The following is a 22197-nucleotide window of genomic DNA, read 5'->3' on the forward strand; positions in this document are numbered from 1 at the left end:
TGGGTCTTCACGTAGAAACAAAGAAAAAAACGCTGAAGTTGACACGTTGACATTTAACTACTTAACTATGGGGAGGGGCTCACTGACTCCTGATTGGTTTTACATTTCAACCTTTTTCCCCCGCTCCTCTCCCTCTTTTCTGTTTCTGTCTCTGACCCCAGGGGAGGGGAAACGGGAATAGTGAGAGATCAAAAATAAACCTCTTATGTCAAAGCCGGGAAGGAAGTATAAATACGAAAGGCTGGGCAGCCCACTCGGTGCTTCCCGAGGAAGGAGGCGGCTGCACCGCAGAGCGCGGAGGAGAGCGCTCGCTCGCAGTCCGGGGCGCCAGCTGCTCGAGCTCTGCTAAGTTGGCTGGCGGGCGCAGGAGGAGCGGGCTGCGCGAACCAGAGGGGCCGCCAGGGGACCGGCGCGCCGGCTGCCGCTGACCGAGTCGGCCTCCCCATCCGACAGATCACTTTTCCTGGAGAGAGCGGTCCGGCCGCCTTGGGCCACCAGCACCTGCCTGCGCGCGGCGGCCTTCTTCCCTCTCCCGCGCTCCGCAGCCCTCTGCCCCCATGCTCCGCGACCCCGCCGCCGCCCGGTGGCCGCCCCTCCTGCTGCTGCTCTTGCAGCTGCCGCCGCCGCCACTCGTCTGCGGCGCCCCGGCAGAGCCGAGAACCACCGGGTCGCAGGCCTCGGAGCTCCTGGTGCCCACGCGGTTGCCGGGCAGCACGAGCGAGCTCGCCTTCCACCTGTCCGCCTTCGGCCAGGGCTTCGTGCTGCGCCTGGCGCCCGACGCCAGCTTTCTGGCGCCCGAGTTCAAGATCGAGCGTCTCGGGGGCTCGGGCGCTGCGGCCGGGGGCGAGCCGGGGCTGCGAGGTTGCTTCTTCTCGGGCACGGTGAATGGGGAGCGAGAGTCGCTGGCGGCGGTGAGCCTGTGTCGCGGGCTGAGCGGCTCATTCTTGCTGGCAGGCGAGGAGTTCACCATCCAGCCGCAAGGCGCTGGGGACTCCCTGGACCAGCCTCACCGCCTGCAGCGCTGGGGGCCCGGGCAGCGCCGGGAGGACCCCGGGCTCGCCGCCGCCGAAGTCTTCCCCGTCCCTCAAGGACACGAGTGGGAGGTGGAGATGGGTGAGGGGCAGGGACCGGAGAGAAGTGACGACGAAGAGGGCAGGGAGCAGGACAAAGAGGGGCTGCGCAAAGAGACAGAAGACTCCAGAGAACTGCCACCACCCTTAAGATCCAAAACAAGGAGCAAACGGTTTGTGTCCGAGGCTCGCTTCGTGGAAACACTGCTAGTGGCTGATGCGTCCATGGCTGCCTTCTATGGGACCGACCTACAGGTAGGACTCAAGAGCGTTCCAGGGACGCTAACAATCCATAACATCCGTCTCTTTCCAGATGACTTTCAATTCCCTTCCCACTGGAGGCGGGGGGGGGGGGGGGGGGGTGAATCTTGGAGCTCCAAGCCCAATCCCAAAGGGGACTTTCTCCTTTCTGAGAAAGAGCAGTAATTCCATTAACTTCTGCTATCCTGGCTTCCTACTTGCCAGCCCCTAAGTCCCTTCCAATTGACAGTGGGCTTGCTGGCTCTGACTCCTCCAAGCCGGAGTCCTGAGTCTCCCGCAGTCCCCAGGCACCTGCTTCTCCCAAAGGAAATGAAAACTGCACTTTAAAAAAAAAAAAAAAAAAAAAAAAAAAAAAAACAGCCCTGCCCCTCCTGGTCTTGCTTTCTGCAACTCTCTACTGTTGGTCACTCTCTGGGGCTCCCTAGGACAAGAAGCTGGGCTGGGACGAGGTGGCTGGGACTGTCTTTGGGTACAGAACTGAGGTTCCTGTAAGTAAAAGACGTTAGCGGAACCTGGAAGGAAGCTGTCCAACTTCTGTAAGGCCAGCTGGTTCTGATCAAGGGGCATGCACTACCTTGCCAACCTGGCGCTCAGCCCCGGCAGAACTTGGCAATGCCAGCATCCAGCACAAGAAAGGAGGAGAACAGAATTTCTGCCCTGGGGGCTCAGCCCGGAAAACTGAAGTTTCAGTCAAAGGGGAGCGAGATGGGCTAAAGGATGAACTTTTTCAGTTGCTGTGTCTAAAGGAACCAGAGCCATGCTCAGCCCAGAATCAGCTTTCAAATGACCTGGGCAGAAAAACTGAGTCCAAGACATTGCTAGTAGCTGAGCATTCCTAACGACTTGCAGTTAGTGCTGACTCAGCAAGAAGTGTCCCCAATCCCTCCCTCTTGAGACAGGACAAGATCTTACCAGAAGGAGAAGAGATAAGGGTTCTGTCTTCTGGAACATATAGAACCAGAAATGTTCGCTCAGCTGGAGGAAACTGACCTGCCCAGAGATCACAGTTCCCCGAGTCTAGGATCCCAGCACCATGGCAACCCTGTTAGCACTTTAGTAGTGGCGATGTCCTTGATTAGGGTCCCCATCCTAGACTCAGCCTGTCCCTAACTGTTGTGGGTGCTAAGGACATAGGCATTACCTTTGTAGAATGGCCAGACAAGAGGACAGCCAACCTTCTGCTTCTCATCTGGTCTTCCTCACCTTTCTATGATGAAGATGTGCTTGGTAAGAAAGTTCCAGTGAAAACCAGGTAGACGGGACAGGAAAGGCTGTGGGTGAGAAGTCCGTGTGGTTGCTGTTCTATCTACTGCACAGACCAGTTAAACCTGGGGCAGCCTCCCTGCATGCTCTTGTGGTATTGGCTCTGCCCAGACCACTGCAAGACAGCTCGGAGCCATCGGACCCTTGAGGTTTAATCTCTACTGATGTCATTTGATTCTCTGCCTACCCTAAGAGGAGGTACCAGCCACTTCTTCTGACTCCTTTTCCCCAGTACGTATTAGAGATGTAGAAAAGGGCGAAGAGAGGCTCCCCGATTCACTAAGGCCACTTCACCTGACTCCAGGCTCCTCCAGGAACAAACCCAGAGCCAAAACTTACATCTATCCCCAAATTAGACCAGTCTCTGACATCTCCTTGACAGCCAGAATATAGAAAGACTAAGAAGAACGTGGATAAACTGCAGGGAAGTCAGTTTTTCAGAACTCAGAGCCAAAATGTCCTCCCTTAGCACCTCTCTCAGCTCCTCATTTAAACACTGAGATGTTACACATTTCCTTCAAGGATGTACTTGGCCTCTCCAAAACTCATAGTTGCCTGGATTCTTGAGCTACTGAAGCAGGACATCTGGTTCTGCCCCAGGTTATGCTGACTTCTGCTTGAGGTCCAGGTGTGTTGCTCATACAAGTTGACTTTCTCTGTGAAAACCACCAAGTCCCGCTATTTTAAGACTAGCTTATTCAAACCCACCCCTCCATACAGAAGCCAGTCCTTAACATGGGACCTGCAGGGAGGGTCTGAGTCTAGCATTCTTTGTTGTTGTACCATACTACCTCTTCTCACAAGGAAGATCTGTGGTTCTGGCCACACTCTCACAGCTGTCTGCTTTGTGGCATGGCTCCTTAAATCCAGATGCCCCACCAATGCGCCAAGTCCCATTCTGAGAAGAAACCCCCTTTGTCATTCATGCAGATAGAAGGCACTTGGGGTGTCTCTGGGTAATAGAGTGGGCAATGATGATGACCAGAGCCCCTGATCCTCTAAGGAACAAGACACTTGGACAAGGTAATGGATTTTGGTCTGTGCATCTGTGAGACTGTTTCATGATGAGCCCTTAACTCTGACGCCAGATAAGGAGGTGGAGGGGGGCAGGGGCCCTTCTTATGAAGGGATTAAGTGAACTCACTTACAGAGTTCTGGCAAATGCCATTGTTGTTGGCAGTGACACCAATCTGGATCACAGCCGATTCTTTCTTGCACCTTTCAAGACAAAGGTGGTTTCTTCTCAGAATGGGGCTTGACGCGTTGGTGGAGCATCTGAAGACTGCTAGATTTAAGGAGCCATGCCACAAAGTAGACAGCTGTGAGAGTGGCTAGAACCACAGATCTTCCTCATGAGAAGAGGTAGAAGGGTACAACAAAGAATGCTAGACTTGGGTGAAGGCAATCCGCGGTGTGTGGCAAGCTAGATTTGCCACACTTACCAGTGTGACCTTAGGAAAGTCACACGTCCTCTTTGAGCTGTCTGGTCTTCCTCTGCCTCTCTCACAGCATTTCCGCTGAGGTCATGCATATAAAACCATTCTGTAAATGGAGCATGTTCAGGGAATAGCTGAACCTTCCAGAAGTTGGGCTCATCATGAAACAGTCTCACAGATGCATAGACCAGAATCCATTACCTTGTCCAAGTGTCTTGTTGTTCCTTAGAGGATCAGGGGCTCTGGTCATCACCATTGCCCACCCCATTACCCAAAGACACCCCAAAGTGCCTTCTATCTGTGTGAATGAATTGCTCAGAGCCTCCCTGCAGGTCCCATGTTAAGGACTGGCTTCTGTATGGAGGGATGGGTTTGAATAAGCCAGTCTTAAAGTATCAAGACTTGGTTTTCTCAGAAAAAGTCAACTTGTGTGAGCAATACACCTGGACCTCAAGCAGAAGTCAGCATAACCTGGGGCAGAACCAGATGTCCTGCTTCAATAGTTCAATTCTGGAGTCTGGACAGCTGTGATTTCTGTCAGAGTTGGGACAAAGAGAACTTTCTGGAAAGAGGGACCACCTCAGAAAGGTCCATGAACTTTGTCTACATCTCAGATGCTACTAAGTGTCCCCTGGGTGACCTTGGAACAGAATAAAGTCTCAGTACTAAGCAGACCTCTTGAGCCTTCTTCTCAGCAGGGAGGGTCTAGGAGAGGTGCTCTTTTTCCCCCAAAGCAGACTGGAGCATTCCCAGATGTCAGGGTCCTGGGAGATGATTCCAGGAAGAAACTGTCACAGCCATCTCATTTACAACTCCATTCTGGAGTGCTTCATACAAGCCCTAGTACGATAGTTATTCTATACATTGGTTTGCCCAGAGGAATCTCTGCTTGGTAGCATAAATAAAAAGCAGTGTCGTCTCTTGATGTCAGTCATGTGATAGTTGGAGTGATACATGGGTATAGCTCCATCAGCTCTGTAGCTATGCCAATCTTCATGGGTGAAAGATTGTTATGTGACACTAATTATGTTCAGCCCGCCTTCCCACCAAGGAGTCCTTTCCATCCATCTCTTGCCTCTGCTGCAGTCAGAATGACCAAAGATACTATTTCCCAAACAAAATGTCCAAATATTCAAATGTGTGGGGAGAGGGGTGTAGATCAGAGCAGTATAGCCTGGCTTGCTTATTTGCTTGCAAACTTTAGGTCTGGCTTTCCATGTAGCAGACAAGACTGATGGTAGTGTGGTGGCCAGGTACATAGACTTAGGAAAATAGAAGTAACTGAGGGTTTCTAGGCATCTAGGCATCTCTCTGTACCTTGATTTCTTCACTAGGGAAATGGGAGCAGTCATACCCAAGCCCTGAGATTGTCTCAAGTATGTAACAAAGCATCTGAGCCAGGACCTGGTAGATAGTTGGTATTCACCAAGGCACAGCTATTCCTAGAGTTGCCTTTGTGATAAAAAGCATTTGTCAGAGTCAGTCTAATGGTTTGGCTACACATCACTGGACGCTGACCACTGCTTTCCAGCTTTGTCGTCCCACGTGGCAGAGAGACCATCTTTGCAGACTGCCCCAGCTCTGAGTGTTTAAGGTTGGTGTCAGGAAGTTCTGCATAGGGGTAGCTTTTGCAAGAACACCTTTTACAGTTTGGGGAACAAGGTACGATGAAGGATGGCTCTGTGGGTCTCACTCTTTCCTCTCCTTTTGCCTCTCCCTTTCCTCCTTACAGCACTATCCTAGGACCTAGAGTCACACGTGGAAATAAGAGTAAGGATGCTACATGTGGGCATACATTGCCACTCTTCTGGCATGCCACACAGGATTTCGTTCAGTACCCACCATGTGAGAGCAAATAAGCAAACTACTACTGGTGACGTTGTAGCCAGGATGAGGAGCTGTTAGAAGTGCACTCTGTCGAGGTTCAGCCTCTACAAGGATCCCAAAGGCAGGCTTTGATTGCCTTAGGAGCATCCAAGAATCTGGGGAAAGAATATTCTTACTTGTAGCTCAAAGAATTCTGGGGGTACTGACAGAGAAGACCCCCATAGAAGTGCCACCTTTACCTAAGGAAAATGAAGTTGTTTGACTCACCTTGACTGTGGTCATGGGTTTCCATCACTCTGGGATAGTTCTAGAGATTGCCTGCCACACAGCAGGAGCCTCAGTCAATAGGGGGAAGAATCTCATTCCCACCTGTTAGCTCACAGTTCGTACTTGTGTGGTAAGCAGGGAGGTATAAATAGACACCAGGTGGCAGGGCAAGCAAGCCATTTGACCTTTGCCTGGACTGGCACCTGGGCCAGCTCCCCGTATCTATAAGTCAGGTCTGTCCTTCAAAACCTGGAGAACAGATGGAGAATCAGAAGCTTACAGATGCCAGGTAACATGCCTAACCTAAGCTATGTAGTCCTTGTCCCTGGAGGATCTATGACATGAACTATGATTCAAAGCTCCTGCCACTGTATCTAGAAGATCCAGCTGGACATGGGGGATAGTGGAGATGACCTGCTTCTCAGGGAGACAGGACTGAAAGTTCTGAAAGGAGCATTGGACCACGGAATCTTTGTGCCCCTCCACTATGCAGTTTATCCTCTGAGATAGTCAGTGACAAGGAAGAACTTCAGATGTCTTCATAGCCAGCTATTGTCTGGAGGCAGTGATTCCCCAGCCATCTCGGGCTGACAGATGTTCAGTATCTAGAGAAAAGGATCTCATGAATGTCCTATACTGTACTCCCTCCACATTGCCATTTGCCTTTTCCCTGAGGGACTAGTACATCATCTGTCCTTCTAAGTCTGGTTTGGTCTGGTCAGCTTTCATATACAGACCATTCTTGAACCCCCAAATCTTCCAATTCCTCATATTAGACCTCCTTGGTTGAATACCTAGAAACCAGCATTTGGCCTTACACTGTTTTGAAAAGACCTCATCCTCCCTAGCTTTTAGATTTGGAACTGGGACTCAACAGGAAGAAATCCTGGAAGGATAGTGGCAGACCGCTCCAGAAGAGATTCCCAGGGGTTGGTCCAGTCAAATCCTAGCCTCACTAGGCAGACCAGGAGACTGCCCTCTCTCAAGAAGCACTGAAGATCTGGCCAGGAACTTGTCTCACAAGCTACCATTCCTCAGGAGTCACCCCCAGTTGCATAATGATGTGATTGCATTTTTCCCCTCAGCAATCCAACTTAGGGAACAAACGCCAAGTTGCAGTTTTGCTGATAAGATGTTTACATCAGCCTAAACAAGCCAGAGTGCGAGGCATGCAGAGCAACCTGAGCTCAGAAACCCGTCAACCTGTTGTAGGACTAATGAAACATCTGGTCTATTGCCTGCAGGATGAACAGACAGCTCCTATTCACAACCAATGGAATGCATCTGGAACTCCCACACATGGCCTTCCTCGATGGAATGTCCCCTCCACAGCCTTTCCTCTCCTGCTCCCACCTTTTAGACCACAGGAGAACAGAGAGAGGGGAGCTGAGGGAGGTGAAGCTCCAGAGAGAGAGAAAAAAAAAAAAAGGCAAAACACACAAGCAACTGCTCAGCTGCTCACACCAGGGGCTCAAGGCATGCCAGCTTGTCACCCTTTTGTCTCTGCCTCTGAAAAATAATCCACGAGGTGCCCTAGGCAGGACAATAAGCTCCCATCTGGCCTCCCCTCAAAGTCTCAGAATCCAGCAAGGAAGCAGTTGGCAGCTCAGGGAGAGGCCAGAGGCCAAGTAATGACATAGGACTACAGGCCCTTCAGTTGGCCTGGGTGCAACTGAAAGCAGGTGGGATCCTCAGCATGTGGGTCTCATTAGCTCCCCTAGCTTCTCTCAAGCCCCAAATAGAAATGAATAAATACTGAAGCCGGGGGGGGGGGCGGGGAGGAGAGCTATCCAGGCAGAAACCAGAAATCTGAACTCCAGGGACCTCTAGGGAGGAGTGTGGACCTCAGACACACACCTAGGCTGGTCTCTTGACTTCAAGAGTAGTGTTATCTGCAAGAACTTTTTGAACTAGAATGACGCTCTCATTCACAAGCAGAATGGCAATGCCTGGTCTGTAGGCACTGTGAGAAGTTGATGAGGTGATGTGTCAACCGTGGCCAATGACTACTGCAGAGTAGCTGTTGCTAAGGGTAATTATTAGAGTAAAGTTTTCAGAGTTAACAGTTGCCATGCTAAAAAGTAGAAGTTACCCCAATGAACACCAGGAAAATGCTCAGACAGATCCTAAGAAGGAAATTCCACTGACTGTGAGTTTTTAGATTATTGTTGCTGGAGTGAAGCCAGGGAAGGTGGGGATGCTTGGCAAGGAACGAGTTGGTGTCCCGGACAGTCAGAATAAACCATCTAACCCAAGAGAACTTTTTATTCACAGTTCCAATGCAACATCCATGCTCCATGTATAGCTGTGGATGTACTCGAAATGTTGCTGGTGCAATGGAAGAACCGGCTGCATTGAATTTTAATTAATTACTAGGAAGTAGGTCACCTTATGAGCTGGATGTTAAATGCTTAAATTTTGTGAATCAAACAGATCTGGGTTCAGATGATGGTTCATTAGCTTTGTGATCTTGGACTAGCCACTGAGGTTTGTTCCTCTTCTCTGGAGAGATAACCCCGAGTTCTCTAATGTCTTCCTAATCCTCAGGAGATGCTGCGTATCTAAGGCTCAGCTCAGAGTCTGACAAGTGTGAGATAAGTGTCTGCTAATCAGAGGTGGAAACATTGAACAGCCAAGGACATGAAAGTGATTAGCATTCTCTCACTCTTCCCCCTTCCTGGTAGAACCACATCCTCACAGTGATGGCAATGGCAGCCCGAATCTACAAGCACCCGAGCATCAGGAACTCTATCAACCTTGTGGTGGTCAAGGTGCTGATCGTGGAAGAGGAGGGGTGGGGCCCAGAGGTGTCGGACAACGGTGGGCTCACGCTGCGCAACTTCTGCAACTGGCAGCGGCGCTTCAACAAGCCCAGCGACCGCCACCCAGAGCATTACGACACCGCCATTTTGTTCACCAGACAGGTGTGTGGGCGGGCTCTGAAAGCCCAGGAAGATGGGAGATGGGATGGGCAGATCAAAGGGAGAACTTTGAGGCCTGCCCAAACATGGGAACTGTCTCCCTGCTGGCCCCAGCTGGACTTGGGAGGCCTCTTGCTGGAATGATGAGAAGGAGGTCATGAGGACAAGTGTGAGGCCATTGCAAGGGGAGAAGAATCTTAGAGGGGCTCTTTTCCAAAAGTTTATGACCAGCTGTCTGCTGAGGTCATACCAAGAGGAAACAGACTCAAGCTGCCCTGGGAGAGGTCTGGCAATGGAAATGGGAAAGGGGTTCTGTCTTCAGTCTGCTGAGGCATTGGGATGATAACCTAGGGATCCCTGGGGTTTTCAGACAGGATGGCTGTGGTGACTTAATTAAACAGCTTTCCTGAAGGCCACAGTCATGTATGCCAGGCCTTCCTACTTCATCGGTACTCACAAGAGTCACAGAGAGAAGTGAAGCAGTGTTATACCCGTTTTGCAACTGAAGGAACTGAGGCACCAAGAGGCCATATATCAGTAGTGCCCAGAGTTACTGCAGGGGCAGACTCAGAGTAATTGTGCAGCTCTACCTCTGAAAGCAAGTCCCAAACAAGCCAATTGTCACTCAGTGCCCCCTTTCCTGCTGCTGCTGCTGTGTGTATGTGTGTGTGTGTGTGTGTGTGTGTGTGTGTGTGTGTGTGTGTGTGTGTGTCTGTGTGTCTGTGTGTCTGTGTGTGTGTGTGTGTGTGTGTCTGTGTGTGTGTGTGTATGTGTGTGTGTGTGAGTGTATAGTGTTGGTGTGGATATTGGTGTTGTTTTAACGATAATGTGTTTCTTAGGTCCCTCTTCAGGTTAGAAAAACAAGAGTAGGTGAGCTATCTGTCACAACCAAGACAGAAAAATTAAGAATTCGGGACAACTAGGTGGGATGTCTAGAAGCTGAGCTCTACAGATTATCCTGTTGTTTTTAAAAAGCTTTAGAAGGCTCAGTGATGTTTACACCATCAAGTGGTGTCTCTTAGAAAGCTGAGTGGGACACTGGGCACTTACCTCTGGTCTCCAAGCCTATCTCTACAACCTGACATGCTCTCTTCACCAAATAGAACTTCTGTGGGAAGGGGGAGCAGTGTGACACCCTGGGAATGGCAGACGTCGGCACCATCTGTGACCCCAACAAGAGCTGCTCCGTGATCAAGGATGAGGGACTGCAGGCAGCCTACACTCTGGCCCACGAGCTAGGTAAGACTTGTCATACCAGATGATGAGCTTTGCACAACAGAGGAAGCTGCCTCTTTCAGGTTCACAGGTGCCTGGATTCTGAGAAGGAAACAGCCTCGCATGTAGCCATTGACATAGTGGTTCTATGTAGATAGATGTACTTGATATCAGTGACTCCACTGCTACCATGAGCATAAGACCAAAGCGCTAAAGTGGTGTCCTGGGCCATCAGCAGCATTACCCAGAGAAGGCCAAAACATGGAAGAAGTGTTAGGTTACCATGACAATGTAAGTAAGCTAAGTAGTTAGGCTTCATGGGGAGATGGGTTATGACAAGAGTTATGGGTTATGACAAGAGTTATGGGTTATGACAAGTGTTAGCCAACAATAGAAGTGAATGTGGGATCCAGAGAGATCTGCCAAAAAATAAAGGAATCTCAAGGGTTCTCTGTCATCTGAAAAGGCTTCCTGGAAGAAGGACCTGAGAGTAAGACTCAAAATAAAAGTGTTCAGGAAGTCTGGGTGGCCATGCCAGCAGGGAGATGGTAACAAGAAAGGACTGTTGAGACCATCAACACTGCTGGCCACATAGGGAACATCCAGGCTGGACCTAGAGGTGTGGGCAGCTGGACCGGCCCACAGTTCTCTGCTCCCTCCCCCCCCCCCCAACCAGGGCACGTTCTCAGCATGCCACATGATGATTCTAAGCCCTGTGCGAGGCTGTTTGGGCCCATGGGCAAGTACCACATGATGGCGCCATTCTTCATCCACGTGAACAAGACGCTGCCCTGGTCCCCCTGCAGTGCCGTATACCTCACAGAGCTCCTGGATGACGGTCATGGTATGTATGCTCCACTCGGCTCCCCTCGGCCCCTCCCCACCCATCCTCCGGAGAACCTCTTTCCTGACTGCTGGCACCTGCTCTTCCCTGGGGACTCCCTGCAGCTGTGCTTTCTCACAGAGCCCATCGGGTGGGGAGAGCCTTCAGAGGCATGTCATTCTAGAAAGGCATGCTAAGCATCCTCTCAGAATGCTCTTCCTTGCCCCCATCTTCCCATAGCCCGAGCTCTGGGCTAACTCAGATTGATTCATTCCAAAGCAGAAGGAATTAGTCTGGGGAGGCTGTCTGGAAGTGGTGAGTTTAAGCAGAACGTAAAGGAATGGAAGGCTGTTTGTAGTTTGAAAGAGCAGAGAAGAGAATGTTCCAGGCTGGAGTGGTAGACTGTACAGCAGCTGAGGAATGGTAGAAAGACTGTGGGCGGGTCATACGGGAGCAAGGGTCTAGGGCAGGGGTGCCTAGTTAAAGAAGTTTGGGTTGTCCAACAAAGCAGTGAAGCAAGCATTCTAGATACTTCTGAAGGAGGCAGGGATAGAGCTGGTGTAAAAATAGTAGACTGAGCAAATACCAATACTCAGGCTTTATTTGCATGTCAGTATCCTTAAGTGGGATGTGGTTTAATAGTACAAGTGGCTGGTGGCAGTCACTAGACATATGAGTGTCACAGGGAATGTGCCTGGCACTTCTGGACAGTAAAAGAAAACTCGACCTACAGAAACCCTTGCTACAGTTGCCCAGGATTAAATGAGCTCTATGTACATGGTTGGGTGTTGGTGATCAAGGATGAAGAACCTAGGATGCCTAGACACTAAAGTACATCGTTCAGAATTGGAGCTTTGTGCAGGAGTGCTTGGGGAGCTGAGAGCAAGGCCCTGGCTTGTTCTGACTCATCTCTTTCCTCTGTTCTCAGGAGACTGTCTCCTGGATGCCCCCACCTCGGTCCTGCCCCTCCCCACAGGCCTCCCAGGCCACAGCGCCCTCTATGAGCTGGACCAGCAGTGCAAGCAGATCTTCGGGGCTGATTTCCGCCACTGCCCCAACACCTCTGTAGAGGACATCTGTGTCCAGCTCTGGTGCCGCCATCAGGACAGTGATGAGCCCATTTGCCACACAAAGAACGGCAGCCTGCTCTGGGCTGATGGTACGCCCTGTGGCCCTGAGCACCTATGTCTATATGGCAGCTGTGTGCTCAAAGACGAAGTGGAGAATCCCAAGGTGAGGAAGGTAGAAAGATAAAAGGCAGAGAGGAAAGCCGGGGAGGAGTGGGGGTGGCACGCAAAGGCACCATATTTGAGAGTCAGTCTAAGACACTTCAGCCCAAGCTGCTTATCAGAAAAATCACTCATCTTTGAACAAAACAAACTGTAATTGTCCCCACGTGTGAGGAGCTTTGAGGCTTGCTCACAGTCAATGGGATGTTGCCATCCCTGCCCACACTTTAAGCATCTCCTCCTTGGTACTGTTTTGTAGCTAATGTGAGAGCTTATGAAGATTGGTAATGGTGTGAAGACCAGAAAGTGGTCACTAAGCAAATGAGAGCCTGGAGGAATCCACTATAAATAGAGAGTGACATGGGATAGGAACATTTCATCAAGGTCTGAGTATTCAGAGCCTGCCATGATTAAGCTGAGTTCCTTAGTAGAAATCAGAGAATAAGTATAATAGTAAGAATGTCATACTCCCAGAGGAGGAGAGAAGGGATCCGAGTGGCCTGTGTCCAGAAAGAGAAAACTTGGCCCAGTACAGAGGAAACTTGCATGAAAAACCAAGGCAATGCCAGTGAGGGTTTTAAGTGGTTCACTTCTTCGCCCTGCTCTTAATACATCCAAACAGCAAGGCTGATCACATTTCTCCTACTGCAAGTCATGGAGCCTTCATGATGAAATACCATCCGATGAGTTTCACAGCCTGGGCCCTGCCCAGCGCTGAATCGCCACGGTGGCCCCAGCACGTTCCAAGGGCTGTCCTCGGTGACATGCTCTTGTGCTGAGCTTGGGAGCCTTCCTGGGCTGTGGAAGCCACATACTCTCATCCAAAGCCTGGGCTGGTGCCACATTCATGGATTCCAACTCAGCCACCTCCCGTTCTCCCCATTCATTCTCTTCTCTGGTGTTGAGAGAAGAGGAGGAGAGTCCAACCACCCACCTCAGAGGCAGGGTGATACTAAACAGTCACAGGATCATCTATCCTTAAAGCAAAAAGGCAGGATTGGAAACTAACTTTTGTATGCAGTGTCGTGTCTATCCAATGAAAACTCCGCGGCTGTAGGATTTTATATTCAGAGCATAAAAATGCAAGGATACTATGAAAGTCATGGTAGTGGTTTCTTTGGGGCAGTGGTGCATTGTGAAAGCTTGTTTGCTTTCTCTCTCTTTCTTCCTTTATTTGTTTATTTTTTTAAGTCTTCTGCTTTCACTTTTGTATAAGCAAAGCATTGATTTAGTAATAGAAAAGAAAACTAATTTAGAACTCTATATGGAGCTATCAAAGAAAAGGCTTTGTTCTCATAAGTCAGTTGTAAACTTGGAAGTGATTCTGTGTGTTGCCCAGCACTGTCCTAGCCCTGGAACCAGTAGCTGATAGAATCATGGCAAGACCTCTCAGTGGTCATTTCTTTACACCAAGGGTTCTCAGCCTTGCCACCCGTGACATTTGGAGCTGGGAAAAAAGGCTTTGGGGGGATTGTGCACTGTTGGCTATTTAGAAGAATCACTGTCTTAATCCACTAGGTGCTAGTGGCATATTATCCCCCCTAGGTGAGGCAACCACAGTGACTCCATACTCCTCCCATGAAGAACAGCACAGGCCCCAATGGAAACCTATTGTAGCAGACCCAAACTTATCCATAAAAGACTCCCCCTCATACTCATTCAGCAGCTACTATGTTGAGCACTTGGCTAGGGTAAGGTGCTGGGTTTATGTACACTGGGCAGTCACAGCAAACAAACCCAGCCCAGCCTCTATGCACACTAAGTTACATCCAAGCAAGCCACTCTATCACTAAATAAGCAATTGAAATCATTTACAGAACTCTGTACACTCTGATGAGAATAACTAGATGCGGAGGTCAGGTCCACAGCCACCAAGTGACATAGATGATTGAAGTCTGCTCCCCTTTGGTCCTGATTCAGTGGCATTGTGTGTTGCAGGCTGTGGTAGATGGAGACTGGGGTCCATGGGGACCCTGGGGAGAATGTTCTCGCACCTGTGGAGGAGGAATACAGTTTTCCAACCGTGAGTGTGATAATCCAGTGCCTCAGAATGGAGGAAGATTTTGCCTGGGTGAGAGAGTCAAGTACCAATCCTGCAACACAGAGGAATGTCCATCAAATGGTAATTACCTGCCAGAATAGCTGATGGTGTAAGTGCAACAGATCCCGAGAGTGGGGGAAGGGAAATCTTCCAGGGTGTAGAGTGGAGTCCTGATTCACATTTACATGGACTCTGCAAGACACCAAGCTTGGAACCAGTCCTCAAGCACCCAGGGTAGCTTTAACTTTAGGGAAAGGCTGGGAATGTTGAAGAAGGGAGATTCCCCTTGTCCTGGTCTCTGAGCTGTAGAGAGACAAAGCATGTCACTCCCAACCAAATCTTCCTGGAAGGGACCTTTGAAGAGGGGTTGTGTGGAGGGTAATAATCATCTTGGAGGCATCTGAACCCTTCTCTATGTGCAGATGGAAGCCTTTTCCAAAGCTAATGTCTGAGCCAAACCTCCAAGGTCTCTCTAGCCAACTTTCAGCTCAGGCAGGAGAGAGGATCTCTGAGTGTGATGCCTGGGCACATTCCTTCTGAGAAGAGCTGCCCATCTTCCCTTGGGGCCATGGCAACCGCCTGACAGAGCCTTCCCAATAAGGAGCACCACCTCTGCCTCCCCTTGCTCATTCCTACCCCCTCGGTCATGCTAGAAAGCACATATATGAACTCAGAGGTGGAAAGGGGGCAGTCGTCAACTCAGCAAGGGAGTCAGATATTGTTTCTCCACCAGCCCTTCCAGCACCAGTTTGGGCAGCTCCAGGCAGTGTTGACAGTGTGAAAAGACAAGGGGTACTTTAGGATATATTCTCCCAAGTGCCAAGATGCTCTGCCATTGAGCTGGGCGTCTAACAGGGAAATGTGGAAGCTCTGTAATTTTGCTACACAAGGAGGATCAGCAATGATAGGAGGCTTCAGAAATTTCTCTCTGGTATTGAGACTTTGCAAGGTAGGCATGGATGACAGGTGACAAGCACCACTGCGATTTCACAGGCACTGAGATCAGCCAGTGCCTCTGTGTCATTAACTGCAATAAATATAGAAGCTGGACATAAACAGGGCATGGTCTCTGCCTCAAGGACTTTGCAATGTGATTAGTGGTAAATTCTTTTACATAGTAATTATGGCTTCTTCCTCTGTGAGGCAGTCCCCCTGGGCTTATGAGGAATTCAGGGAAAGAAGCTCAGAGAGTTTAGGCCAAGGAAGTCCCAGAAGATGATATATCAGTGAGACAGGAGGGATATGCCAGGATGAGGCAGGTATAAGAGGCACTATCATTTACTCACATGGAGCCAAGCAGGAGGTAGCAGCATGGAGCCAGACCACAAAGGTCCTTAAAGCCTGAAACAGCATATGTGGATTGTCCATGACAACTACCCTATCAGGTTACACTGAAAGTTTTGCAATTACAGCCAGGACCCCTTCAGCAGTATGGACTCACACACTCAGCACTGTGCATCTGTGTTTAGAAGTCTCCATGGGCCATGTGGATGCACAGCCAGGGTGGAGATGCATGGCAGGAAAAACAGGCTTATTTCAGGATTGAGCAAGGGAATCATTCACCTCTGAAGGTAGTGCACATATGCCTTCATGTATGAGTGCCAAGGAGGCTCTCTAGAGGCTGAGCACTGGGTCCCCAGAGAATGGCGGGAGGCCTGGGCCTGGGATTATGAAAGTCATATGCATGCACTTGAAATCACAAATTTTCCTGAATTTGGCAGAAGATGTCATGGTAGATTAGAAATAGCACAGAGAGATGCTTGAATGTTCAGAATGCTGGGGTGCCAGTCTCATTCTGGAGCATAATAGTGCCAAACCAAACCAATTATCAGAAGAATAAGATAATGCTGATTAGGGGGTAATTATAGTACCTGCAGATGGAGCTCTCCCATAGAGACTCAGAATTACAGAAAATGAGATGTAGAGGCAAGACCAGAAATGTCAGTGAGTCTTTGCCACATGTCCGTTGTTACTAGGGAAATCAACACAAAGTATAATTAGCAGAGTCCTGGAAATATAGCTCTGTACCAATCATACATGCCCAGATGGGAAGGATATTCGTACCAAGGAGCCCAGTGTGAGGCTGGACGGCTCCTCCCCTTGGCTCTTTGAGGAAGGGTCACGCACCAGCACGCAGGTGTGTCTAGAAATAATAGGTTCTGCCTGTGTCCTTGGGTTGAGTCCAAAGCCTAGAGGAAGGAAGGATCCCTGGATCCAGATCTTCCTCTGCTAGAGTCCTCCAGCAGATATGCTGCTTCCACGCCATTCCTTGCTCTTCTCAGGCAAAAGCTTCAGGGAGCAGCAGTGTGAGAAATACAATGCCTACAACCATACTGATCTGGATGGGAATCTCCTGCAGTGGGTCCCCAAGTATTCAGGAGTGTCCCCCCGGGACCGATGCAAGCTGTTTTGCAGGGCCCGGGGGAGAAGTGAGTTCAAAGTGTTTGAACCCAAGGTAAGAATCTCCTGGATCCAGACAGGGTGGGAGAATGGGCACCCCGCCACCCCCACCTACAGACTGCTTCTGTGTGCTCCATGTCCTCTCTTACCTTTCCTTTCCCAGGTGGTCGATGGCACTCTGTGTGGACCAGATACTCTGTCCATCTGCGTCCGGGGGCAATGTGTTAAGGCTGGCTGTGACCATGTGGTGAACTCACCTAAGAAGCTGGACAAATGTGGGGTGTGTGGAGGCAAAGGCACTACTTGTAGAAAGGTCTCCGGTTCTTTCACCCCCTTCAGGTAGGTCTCCTAGTGGTTGAACCTAGACAGAGGAACATAAAGGGCTTTGGACACTGATGGCCTCAAGTATAAATTACAGATGCTAGTTAATAGTTGTGTAGATAGGGGGCGTGTCTTACAAATACTTCAAGTCTCCATTTCTCTACAGAATGTCAGTGGTCATCTCTTTTCACAGTCACTGTCAGGACTTCCTGAGGCAGGAAGTGTAGAGAATATGGCATGGGATCTGGCCATGGAGAGGATGGGGCCAGGGCAGCCATTATTTTATTAGTGCTGGAGACCACACAGACAGAAATGTGTCAGCTCTGAGTCAATCAACAGGAGAGCAACACTGAGTAACACAGGACTCAAGCACAAAAGAGCTCCCCTGGGCCAGTTATGGAAAGGACATCTAACCCTCAGGCCGGTGAGCCCTGTCCCTCTATGACTAGATCTTCATCAGAGAAAAGAGCACAAACCAGTGCTCAGCACCCTTGGGAATCTAAGCACTCAGAGAGCATCTCACATCCAAGCACCCCACATGCATTAGCGTTCCTGCGGTGTTCCAAAGTGCTTTCATTCTACTGAGCAAGGCCAACACTGCCATTCCCTACCTTAGGGCTGAGGAACACATGAAAAGATCAGTTGACTTTTCTAAGGTCACACTGAGAGCTGGTGAGAGACAGAACAAAAAAATGTGGGTTTCTTCTTTTCTTCCTCCTGCTGTGCTAGAGATTAAACCTAGGACATCTCTGCATGCCAGGTCAGGTTCCTTAAGTACCTGGTGATTGTTGTCTGTTGTCCCTTGCACTGTCTGGAGAGTCCCGGAAAGTAGGGTCAAGGTCAAGTGTTTCCTTTGTCACTCTGGTATCAAGTACATTCATGACTTTGTAGCATCCAAGTCTCCAGTCCAGCCCCAGTACCTCGGAGTTTTTGTCTCTTTTTTTATTATTATTATGTACAGAAGAGGGTGCCAGATCTCATTACAGATGGTTGTGAGCCACTATGTGGGTGCTGGGAATTGAACTCAGGATCTTTGGAAGGGCAGTCAGTGCCCTTAACCTCTGAGCCATCTCTCCAGCCTGAGTTTTTGTCTCTTTACTAACTAGTTTTCTGCCTAGTGAAGCCTACTCCATCCTTCTCTATACCCTCTTCTCTCCTTTCCCTCCTTTCTCCTCCACACCCCCCTCCCTCCTCTTCTCTCTTCTCCTTCCCATGTACATATATTATAGTAGTGCAGGACTCAAAAAATAGAACCAGTTCTCAGCAGCCAACTTGGAAGTATTTTCAAATTTAAGCTCAAAATAAGTAGGGTGGGGGGGGGGAGCATGAGCTATTCAGATCATGGGTCACTTCCGCCACTTCCTCCTATGTCCTAGACATATGGCCTTGGACACTTTCCCTAGCCTTCGACTGGCCCCAGCTGGACATAAAGAAAGAATAGCAAAGAATCCACCGGATGGCCCTCCTCAATAGTTTATCTCAACCTTGTGTAACCCACATTCCTACAGGAGGACAAGGAACTAAGTTCTGACGTCCTGCATAAAGTCCCATGTCTACAATGGACTAGAAGTGTTTTTTTTTTTTTTTTGTTTGTTTGTTTTGTTTTGTTTTTTTCCCAACAGTATCCCATCACCCAAAACCACGGTGCTCACAGTGTCCGGCACACTCTAGAGGTGATAAAGAAGCAAGCTTTATCCTCCATCCTTGCCAATTCCATAGTCATCAAATATTATATGAGGGCTGACTCAAAGAGGCAGTGTTAATCCCCTATCCTGATTGGGTTCTGGCATGAGTGAAGGGCTCATATTTTTCCACATGAGTTTGAGCTCTGGGTCTGGAGGTAGCCACGCTTACTTTTACCACTGCAAAGTAGCAAATAAATGTATTTGAATTCTCACTTGAACCAAGGAGGGGCCAGGTTGCTGGCACTTTTCTGCTAGGCTCTCCTGTGCTGTGTGTCTAACTGCCTCAATAGCCACAGTAGATTTGCCAGATGAAGCAAAAGCCCATGGAGAGCCTAATACCCAAGACAATTCTGTCTGCCCTAGCAACTAATTTATTTAGAAATTTGAGGCAATCGTTTTATGATTTGCTAGCTGTTTGTTTTGTCTGTTCACCCCCAGGCACCTGGGAGAACCCATATTAATTTCCAGGCTAGGGCGCCACCAGGCCTAACAGTTTTTCTGTCTCTATCATAGTTATGGCTACAACGATATTGTCACCATCCCAGCTGGTGCCACGAACATTGATGTGAAACAACGGAGCCACCCAGGAGTCCGGAATGATGGCAGCTACCTGGCACTGAAGACAACCGGTGGGCAGTACCTACTCAATGGCAACCTGGCCATCTCTGCCATAGAGCAGGACATCTTGATGAAGGGGACCGTCCTAAAGTACAGTGGTTCCATGGCTACCCTGGAGAGGCTGCAGAGCTTCCAGGCCCTACCTGAGCCTCTCACAGTACAGCTCCTGACTGTGTCTGGTGAGGTCTTTCCCCCAAAACTCAGGTACACCTTCTTTGTTCCCAATGACATGGACTTCAGCATGCAGAATAACAAAGAAAGAGCAACCACCAACATCATCCAGTCATTGCCCCATGCAGAGTGGGTGCTGGGGGACTGGTCTGAGTGTCCTAGCACTTGTGGAGGTAGCTGGCTTCGGAGGACTGTGGAATGCAGAGACCCCTCGGGTCAGGCCTCTGACACCTGCAATGAGGCTCTGAAACCTGAAGATGTCAAGCCCTGTGGAAGCCAGCCATGTCCCCTATGATCCCCTTGGTGGAAATGTCTCAGGCTCATGGACTTGGGCTACTGGGGTATATAGACAAGGGTCCCCTCTGAGGTGATACTATCAAGATGGCTTGGCCCTTCCAGGCCTCCTGTTACTACAGTCCTTTGGGTACTGCCTAATTCATAAAGAAGAGGAGAAGAGGGTACGAGGGTAACAGATCCTAAAGTTGACTGTCCAGTGGACTGGACCTTGCTTAGGTTCAAGTAGAGGGTATAAGTTAAAAGGTAAAAGTGCACTTATTGATCCAAATGGGAGACTTCAGAGCCAGCCTTTTTGCAAAGGACTGGCAAAGTTAAGTGAAAAAGAATTTTTTTTTCTATTTGGTTTCCCCAGTAATCAATCTACCTCACAGTGAGGGGGAAGTCAGTATATGAGAAGTATAGGGCCAGGCGTTATTGGTGATGCCAAAGCAAGCTCTGTAGCTGTCTCCGACTATCTTCAGTGTTAAAGGCCAATGTCTAAAGGGTGGTGGCATCCATACAGGGTTCTAGAGAGCCACTTGTACTCAAGCTGCCCCCTGCTGGGGTGGACCCCATTTCAACTATTTATGCAAATATGTCTCTGAACTAAAGTGTGATCTTATGCCAATGAAACTGTCTAGTCTGGTTCATTACTTCTTTGGAAAGGGCAGAGACCCAGCATCCAAAACCAAAGGCTGAAACAAGCTTACTCACAGCACACATAGGGTAACTGCCATCTTCCCTGGGTATCTTCAACTTTCAGTAAGAAGGTGACCGCCTTAGGTTCTCACAAGCCTACTAAGTCCAACTCGTGCAAGCAACCGCTCATCTGTGTGAGCTCCACCAACGACTCTCAAACCCCAGTGCCTTTAGAGGGCTCAGCCCAGCATGCTAGCGTCTGTGGTTCTACAACCACCCAGGTAATATGAAGGCTGCTGTTTTAGAGACCACATTTCAAGAACCCTGCATTAGAGAAAATTCCTACCTATAGGTTACAGTAGTTTTCAGTACTTTTGGGATCCCCCTTTGTTTTCATTGTTGTTCATTTTGGTTTTTTATTTTGAGAAAAGGGCTCATGAAGCGCTGACTGACCTCAAACTCTCTATGTAGTCAAGGGTGGTCTTGAACTTCTGATCCTCCTATCTCCACCTCCCCGGTGCTGAAATTGCAGGGGTGTGCCACCATGCCTGTCTTTAAATTTTTTATTTATTTTGAGTCAGGGCCTTGTTATTCTTGAGAAAGGGTATCATTCTACTCAGCAAGCTGCTCCATCAGCCTTCTTGCGTGCTGGCCTGCCTCATTTAAACAGCAGCAGCAGCAAGAGCCTCTCTCTCCTACCTTCTGCCTAGGGATCACCACTCCAGTGACAAAAGCACCTGCTCAGCACCTGACCCCCACCACATCTCATCCATATCTCACAGCCCTTTTGGTCCAACTCCCCAGTGAGCACTATTAACCTGGAGTAACAGTCCCTATCTGAGCCCCTGAAATCCTGTCTGTAGAGCTCATCTCTCCCAAGGCTCAGAAGAGCTCTCTGGCTCAATCTTCCATATAAGGAACTAGGTCCTTGGTCATAAATGGGTGAGAAGAAACGGACATTAAAAAACAATGGCAGATTTGGGGATTTAGCTCAGTGGTAGAGTGCTTACCTAGCAAGCGCAAGGCCCTGGGTTCGAGCCTCAGCTCCACAAAAAAAAAAAAAAAAAAAATGGCATAGCCGGGCGGTGGTGGCGCATGCCTTTAATCCCAGCACTTGGGAGGCAGAGGCAGGTGGATCTCTGTGAGTTCGAGGCCAACCTGGGCTACAGAGTAAGTTCCAGGAAAGGTGGAGAGAAACCCTGTCTTGAAAAACCAACCAACCAACAAAGATGGAGTCCTGGTATAAATGAGGACTTGGACCTTTGGGGTACCAAGTAAGGCCAGTAGCATTGCAGCCACCTAGCCAGTCTCCAGATGGTGGCAACTGACATCTACTTTTTCCATGTCTGTCTAGTTTTTTAGTGAGTAGGAGGCCGGGCTTGCCTACATGTAAACAAGTGCGTACACACAGGCATGTTGTTGATGGGTGATCAACACTGTTTCTCCTCACTTTGGTGTGCCCCAGTTTGCTGAGACTGGTGTGTGTTTCTGCAAGTCTTCACACCCTTCAGTTTCTCATTGTCCCCCACATAATCAAAGCCGAGTGTGCCGTCCTCACCAGCTCCCCTGTGGGGCCAGCTGTGCCATCCCGACTGCCTGTATCATTACCAGACACAGCTTTTGCCCTGGAGTTCAGCTGGCAGCAGAGCTGCTGATGCGCAAAGCAGAATGGAATCCGGCTTGGCTCTCCCTTGCTGTGTGGGCTCAGCAAGGCTCACAGAATACGTACTTGTT

At 49.4% G+C, this 22197-nt stretch overlaps 1 protein-coding gene across 1 annotated transcript; it reads left to right on the forward strand.

Moving 5' to 3' along the window:
* The first annotated feature begins 275 nt into the window (after nt 1-275).
* On the forward strand, nt 276-21424 carry Adamts8 (ADAM metallopeptidase with thrombospondin type 1 motif 8). The gene is made up of 9 exons (XM_036193335.1): nt 276-1325; nt 8809-9048; nt 10149-10284; nt 10937-11104; nt 12012-12316; nt 14251-14434; nt 16636-16808; nt 16917-17092; nt 19273-21424. Exons 1-9 carry the CDS (start codon nt 558-560, stop codon nt 19841-19843), a joined length of 2721 nt encoding a protein of 906 aa, XP_036049228.1. The 5' UTR covers nt 276-557; the 3' UTR covers nt 19844-21424.
* The last annotated feature ends 773 nt before the right edge of the window (nt 21425-22197 follow it).

This window comes from Onychomys torridus, chromosome 7 (assembly GCF_903995425.1).
Source record: "Onychomys torridus chromosome 7, mOncTor1.1, whole genome shotgun sequence".
Lineage (NCBI taxonomy): Eukaryota > Metazoa > Chordata > Mammalia > Rodentia > Cricetidae > Onychomys > Onychomys torridus.